General features: G+C 41.5%; 1 protein-coding gene across 1 annotated transcript in view; it reads left to right on the top strand.

The window, feature by feature from the left end:
- Positions 1–7,697, top strand: part of LOC116091823 (protein NDRG3) — a 70,184-nt gene that overhangs the window by 51,418 nt on the left and 11,069 nt on the right. The window contains exons 7-10 of the mRNA XM_031373274.1: positions 1,462–1,522; positions 1,843–1,929; positions 5,283–5,339; positions 7,051–7,154. Of these exons, the coding sequence (XP_031229134.1) occupies positions 1,462–1,522; positions 1,843–1,929; positions 5,283–5,339; positions 7,051–7,154 (309 nt within the window). The remainder of the gene's footprint in view (positions 1–1,461; positions 1,523–1,842; positions 1,930–5,282; positions 5,340–7,050; positions 7,155–7,697) is intronic.

Genomic DNA, 7,697 nt, shown 5'->3' with positions numbered 1-7,697 from the left:
GAGTTCCAGGACAGCCAGGGCTACACAGAGAAACCCTGTCTCGAAAACAAAACAAAACAAAACAAAAAGGCATTTATCTGTTATGATAGATAAATGAGGCTCGCTAGGGAATGTCATTTATCTCTATCATAGATAAATGAGGCTAGCTAGGGAATGTCTTCCCTGGTAGGTGCCATATAGGCTAAGATGGAGATCCAGGGCAGAAGGAAAGACCAATATAAGATCAGGTAGAAGAAAGGCATGTTGTAAAATCTGATAAACACAGACCCTTAAGTCTGAAAGATAAGATAAACGTTGCCAGTATCTTTGTTGTCATAAAGGAAAGATATGGAAGTATTTTAATCCTGGACTGAAACCCAAGTTTTAAACACGACTTAAAATGATTACTGTAATTACATAAAATGTAGCTCAGGAAAGCTGTTTAACTCAAAAAGCATTCTTCCTGCTCTAGTCATTTGTAGAGGAGTAAAGCTGAGCACATGGACACAAGTTCAATGACCATAGTTGTTCAGGGAAAAGATGAGGATAGCTTGATACCTGATTCTGTTAGGAGATGGACTAAAATACATTTGAAGGGCTAAAGACAGGGCTCAGCAGTTGAGGTTCCCGTTCCTGCGGAGAACCTGAGTTTGAAGCATCTACTAACACCTACCCCAGGGATTCAGTGTGCTCTCCACAGGCACCTGCACTCAACCTGCACATAGCCACACACAGATATGCAAAATTCAAATAAAATCTTAAAAATAGATTTCAAAATAAAACAAAGTTTATTTATTTAAAAAAAGTTGAAAATATACAAATGTGAAGTAGGTAATAATGAAAATATTTCTGGGTAGTTTGACACGATTTGCTGATGAATTCTGAGGTAGTAAAAATGATTCCCATGCTTGAGGGGAGTGTGTGTGTGTGTGTGTGTGTGTGTGTGTGTGTGTGTTATATACTTGTAGATATGTGAGTGTATATACAAATGTGTATATATGTATAAGGACAGACTGTCTCAAAACACCATATGTACACACATGTATGTATACATTTTTTTTTGAGACAGTCTCTCTTGTAGCTCTGATTGGCCTGGAACTCTGAGATTGGCCTGCCTCTACCTCCCAAGTGCATCGCCGTGTCCATGGCACATTTTATTTAACGACAAAATCACATTTGAAAGTGGATGATGTTATCCTTGTTGCCATAAGTAAAGCAGTAAAGGTTGAGGAGCACCCAGCTTGTACTCTATTTTTGATTTTTTTATGTTTTTGGTTTTTTGAGACAGAGTTTCTCTTTATAGCCCTGGATGTCTTGGAACTCACTCTGTAGACCAGGCTGGCCTCAAACTCAGAAATCTGCCTGCCTCTGCCTCCCAAGTGCTGGGATTAAAGGCATGTACCCCCACTGCCTGGCACCCAGTTTGTATTCTTTCCATAGGTAGTTGATACTCTATCAGTGGTTTATCTGTCCTATTCACAGTATGAAGAGCATCATTGGTATTGGAGTTGGAGCAGGAGCCTACATCCTCAGCAGATTTGCAGTAAGTACAAAGTACTTACCTGCAAGCAAGTTCGCTTTGAGTTGACTGCAGCATGCCCCTCATCTGCTGAAGCAACAAAAATCCTGTCTTCCCCAAGCACCCATTCCAGGGAAGACAACTTCATCCCATCTGGAGAGGCTGGTCTCCGGGTGCTAGTCAGGTTTCCAGAGGTATCACCTGTAGATGCCCCATAGCTGCTCTCTGCAGACTTCCTCTCAGACCTGAGGCACTGAGGCATAGACCGAGCTGCTGACCATGTCTGCTGCTTTAGAGGAGGGAGGAGTGGGAGTCTCACATGGTTGTCTTTGTCTCTCTCTTAGCTCAATCACCCAGAGCTGGTAGAAGGTCTTGTGCTCATTAACATTGACCCGTGTGCTAAAGGCTGGATTGACTGGGCAGCTTCCAAAGTAAGTACTGAGTGCTGGTCTCTGTCTGCTCATTCTCTGGTCCCTGAGATATTTACCTTTGCACAGCTTAAGAGCAGAATGAGATGTTTTGTTTTGTTGAGCGTGGTGAACTGAACATGTTATGCAAGTGTTCTTAACATCCAGCTTTAACAACGGGCCTGCTCAAAACGTTTTAAGTATGCAACTTACAAATATTTACAATCACCACTCAGCTGGTACATAGAATCGTCTACCTTTTCCTGACTGATCTTCCTTGCCATTATTACCTTATTCTGACTTCTATTATGAAGAGGCAGGCCTCGTTTGTTCTGAAGCATCATGTAATTGGTATTTTAGACTGAAGTCTTCTGGTTTTGGCTTCTTCCCATTATCATTGAAACGGCAACAAAGCATTTCCTGTCTTGTGTTTTTCTTTGGTTTAGAGGGATGGAGCACAGGCCCTTCGCATGCTCGACAAGCACTGCAGTGCCATTCTGCCCCCCCATCCTTAGCATCCTTTTAGAAGTTATAGCTTAGGACTCTCATCTCCTAAGAGGCAGTGATGTCACTGCTTTTTTTTTTTTTTTTTGAATATTCTTGCAAAGTTCCTTTTCAATCTTCTGCCCTTCTGATAAGGTTGCTCATTCAACATAAAAATATTTTAGATATTAATCTCTTGCTAAATTCTTATAGCTTTAGATATTTTCTCTTAGCCTAGCTTGCATTTTTAGTTGCTTAATAAATAAAATGACTGGATGACTCATTGTCTCTAGTAAACATAAAAACAGTTATTTTCTCTGCTCCACTTGTCATATTGATTATTAGTGTTTACCACATGGAAAATGAAGGAATTTGGTCTCTAGAATATGTGCCAACAGATAGACAACAAAATAAATATGCTAATGGCATATCAAATATAAATATGCTAATAACCTATCACATATAAAATCTCCATGCTAAACCAGAGCCAAAGAGACTTCATGGAAAAGCATATGCACTGTTTTCAGGTTTCGATCGAAGCAGTCTGTTTTCTTATTGAAGTGCAAGTGCTATTCCTATGATTTAATAAAAACCTTTAGATATCGAACTTAAAGCAATGATGTTTTCCATAAGAGAAAACAAGTTAAGCCTTCATATCTTGCTAAAAGATGACTAATGTAATAATTTCATTTTTAAATACCTGCTTTTAAATCCTTTGTAATTGTCATAGTGTCTTTGTAATTGGCCACTGAAAGGAGTTTCTCCAGAGTACTATGACCCTGTTTATCACATGTATCAGGGATTTCTGTTGATACTCAAACCATGATATCCAGTAATTTGGTATCTGAGAACTTTATAGTCATGTAGCTTTAAGCAGAGGGTTAATAATGATCTTTAAAGAAATTAACACATATCTAATGCTTACTGTATAGCAGCCACTGCTCTTAAATGACTTATTTTTATGTTTAAACTGCTCTTCTCAGGACACCAAGTGAATTAATACATTATTTAGGGTCACATAGCTAGAACTCACCAGGCCAGGATATTTGTGAAAACATTGTAAGACAAAAAGATAGACACAGTCTATGTTCCAATAATAGAAGGTTAAAAGAGGTGATCGTTAGAGTAGATTGTGCATGATCAAAGAATCATCTTCCTTAAGCCAGATGTGAGAGGACAGAGTCTGAGGCGAGACTGCCCTAAGAACAAACGTATCCGTGCCAGGCTTGATGCCTTTAATCCCAACACTCTTGGAAGCAGAAATGGGAGGATCTCTATGTAGACCAGCCTGGTCTACAGAGTGAGTCCTACAATAGCCAAGAAAAAGAAAAAAGAAAACCCTATCCAGGGCTGGGCATGGTGGCATCTACCTTTAATCTCAGTGTTCTGGAGGCAGAAACACGCTAGCCTGGTCTACTTAACCAATTCCAGGTAAATTCAATCCTGCATATATTTTCTGCCTACCAGCACACCAGATTCTGAACAATCTGTCTGCCTGTTCATCCCCACATGTATTTTCATTTGGGGAATATTGCCTTCCCTGGCTTTAGATGGAGTGTACTAACAATGCTGTTGACAGTGGCTGTGGAATCCTCCCCCCCTCAACCCCTGTCTGACTTATGTAAATGTCTGTGTAGTATGTGAATTGACTGACCCACCCCACCCCCCAACTCAGATGGGGAGCAACCTGGTAACATTCCTAGAGCACATTGGGTCTCTGAGCATTATGATTAGGGCAGGGCAGCATGAGAAGTGAGCTAGGTCCTTACTCATGCTCCTCTCTCACTGTAGCCTGAGGCTCACTGACAACCCATAGGTGATCTCAGGCCATCTTTCTTCCCTAACCTTTTACCCATAGCCATGGCTCTCCCTCACCTCCTTCCCTGCATCTCCAGCTGGAACTCATCCAAGTCCTCAGTGGGAATTCCATCCAGAACCCAGGCAGAAGCTTGATGGGGAATTGGCAAGATGAGTTGAGCTGAAATTTTTGCTGAAAATAGACTGTCTCCAGATTTACACAGATTGCTGAATTTATTAGACTGTGAGATGCATCGTTTTGAAATGGGAAGAATTGGGAGAGAAATGTTCAAAATGTGAGAACATTCTGCAAATATAGCCATTCCTCCCACTCCCTGAAATAAAGATGGCTAAAACTGGAAGGAAGCTTATTTTTGTGTCTTGGATGTCTTGGGCAGGGTGTAAGTCAATCTCTATTTGCCATCAACCCAGTGTAAATGCAGAAAGAGGTGCAGGGGAGGCAGCAGAGGCCACAGGCCCAGACTGCACATTTCAGGGCACTACCTAACAAGTTCCCTAGCACTTTCCTTCAACCTTCTTTCTCCCTCTCCATCCCCTTCTCTCTCCCCTTTTTATTTTCCTTTTTTTCTTCTTGAGATAAGGTCTCCAAAGGTCACTAGGGTCAATCTCCAAGTCCTGCACTGAAGTAAAGTAACCCTTCTACCCTGGCTTTCTGAATTCATGGGTCTATAACTACAAAATACCCTGCTACAATGCCCTATTTCAAAGTATACCATACTACCTTGGAATGGAATTTAACCTTTGTCAGACTTCCTGGGTTTCTTTGAAAATACTGTGTCACACAAATATATGACACTAAGTTGTAGGGTTTTTTTGGTTTGAAAAAAATGGTTTCTCTATGTAGCCTATGCTGACCAGTAACTTCCTATACATCCAGTCTAACCCCAAACTGTGGTCCTCCTACCGAAGCCTCTCTAATCCTCGTAACTGGGATTACAGTTGTTTGCCACCATGCCCTGCGGTCTCTTTGTTTATTGAGGAATAATGTGTGTACAGAAAAGTACGCCTTCCTTTAGTGGACAGCCCATGAAATGCTCACACATGCTAACATGTTAACACGGTTTTTTATCTTTTAGCTCTCAGGCTTGACGACCAACATTGTGGACATAATTCTGGCTCATCACTTTGGGCAGGTAAGCACCTGAGCAACCAGAACAGTTGGGTTGACTGGCTTGTACGGAAAGCCTTACTGTGCTTCAGGAAGAAAGAGGCATCTTGCAATGAACGGATCCTGCAGAGAACATGGCCGTGCACTCAGAAGGGCACTTGGGCCTGCGGGAGAGGCTTCTCTCAGCCTCACAGATCTTGGCACTCAGAGAGACAGAAAACAGCCTGTCCCCCACCTGTCCCCCGTGAGCAGAACGCCATCTGGGAATGTTTGACAACACCGGTGCCTCACCACACAGCTGTAGAGCTACCAGGAGGTTCAGGAAGGCTTCAGGAAAATGAAAATTCAGAAGAAACAAGCAAAGAATGCAGAGATGCTGTTGTGAGAGGAGCTTAGAGATGACCTCATCCACCCATGGGCTGATGGACACTGACCTCCCAGCAGGATGGCTGCTGTCCTGGGATGGCTGTTGGTGGGGGTTTGCCTCCAGTCCTGTTTTCTAAGGGAAAATGAGTGGCAGAGACACTGAGCAATGAGGTCCAGAGCTGTGAAGGCTGGAGTGTGGAAGGGCAGTTACAGGGAGGAGTGGAGGCTGCTCAGTTAGTCTGCATCCTTAATTCTAAATACCCCTAAAGGAGAATGGAAGGTCAGATAGATCAGGCTCTTACCACCTACTGATTATTTGCCTGCTGAATAGTTTTATTTTATCTGGTGTAGGTGGTATAAACCTGGATCTTCTGAAAGAAGAGCCAGTGCTCTTAACCACTTAGCAATCTCTCCAGCACCTTGGCTTAATTTTAAGAGAGGGAACCCAAGGCCTGAAACACGGCATAATATGCCACCATTGTCCACATAGAAAGTAATGGAGCTGGCATTTGAATCAAGGTCTAGTTCCAAAGTTATAGCGTTTCTTTCATTATTTTCTTTTATTTCATTTTATTTTTACCAATGTTACACATTTATATTTATTTTAAAAGAAGGAGCTTTTCAGGCTTATTACGGAAAATCTGACACATCCCATTTCCTGTTTTTTTATAGGCAGTCTCTTTAGGTTTTCTGATTCCCTGCCCTCTTGCCTTTCACAATGTCTATCCCCAGGATAGGCATCAAACTGGGATGCTCTTCTTTCAGCATCCCAAGTTCTGGGATTTTAATCTGGTTCTTTGTGGGTGACCTTCATCCACATCGGTTTCTTGACAAAGGGGACATAACTCACAGATACTGTGATGCACATACTGTAACTGCATGCCTCTGACCTTCGTCCTATAGATTCTCTTATATATCCATATATATTATTGAATAGAATATCTCCATACAAAGAGAAAAAAGTTCTCTTGTCTTCTTCCTATTCATTAATTCCCCTAAGCACAATTATTTACTGTTCCATTACCTCTCTTCTTTACTTGTGCCTATTTTTTAATTTAAAATAAGTAAAACCATAGTATACAACTGTCTTGACCTGGCATTTTTTGCTCTGTATACCTATCTTTGGTATATCCATTTACCAGTTGGTGTCCTGTTTACACAGAATATGGAACTGAAGTATGATGAGGCCCATAAGTGTTGATGTTAAAAGATGTTAATCATTCAGTGTGTCTGTACATTAGGAACTCTATGCACCACCCCAAATCCCGTCATAAGCACAAAAAATGGCTCTTGTCACTGAAAATACAAACCAAATAATTTGAACTTGTTCTGCAGTTCAGTTTACTGGTGTTTTCTTCCACTTGTTCTAGGAGGAGTTGCAGGCCAATTTGGACCTCATTCAAACCTACAGACTGCACATTGCTCAAGATATCAATCAAGACAATCTGCAGCTCTTCCTGGGTTCCTATAACGGGTAGAGTTGTCTCTCATCCCTTCAGTTAACTGAGTAGTCCAGCTCTAAGATCCACTTGACACCCAAGGAAGCAGAGAGGAGGAATAACTACTGCCATTGCTGTATGACAGATCACCTAGGGTGTCTGACCATTCTAGGATAGGAGGGCCATAAGAAAGAGTTCTTTAAAGAAAGAAAGCTTTCTTAAAAAGAAGCTTTAAAGAAGTACATTGTAGGGGCTGGAGAGATGGCTCAGCAGTTAAGAGCACTGACTGCTCTTCCGAAGGTCCTGAGTTCAAATCCCAGCAACCACATGGTGGCTCACAACCATCTGTAATGAGATCTTCTGGTGTGTCTGAAGACAGCTACAGTGTGTTTACATATAATAAGTAATTTAAATCTTTAAAAAAAAAAAGTACATTGTAAGTGCTAAAAGCAGTTGCAGTGTCTAGGTTGTCTGAAGGGAAAAAAAGAAACCCAAACTAACATATATTCAGAAAAAGCAAGTAATACTGGGGTCCAGAATAAAGCCAAAGCACATGTAGAAAGACATTGGGGGTGGGG

The sequence above is a fragment of the Mastomys coucha genome, unplaced genomic scaffold (assembly GCF_008632895.1).
Source record: "Mastomys coucha isolate ucsf_1 unplaced genomic scaffold, UCSF_Mcou_1 pScaffold15, whole genome shotgun sequence".
NCBI classification, from domain to species: domain Eukaryota; kingdom Metazoa; phylum Chordata; class Mammalia; order Rodentia; family Muridae; genus Mastomys; species Mastomys coucha.
Note: the sequence above shows the minus strand (reverse complement) of the source record. Positions and strands in the feature narration are given on the sequence as shown.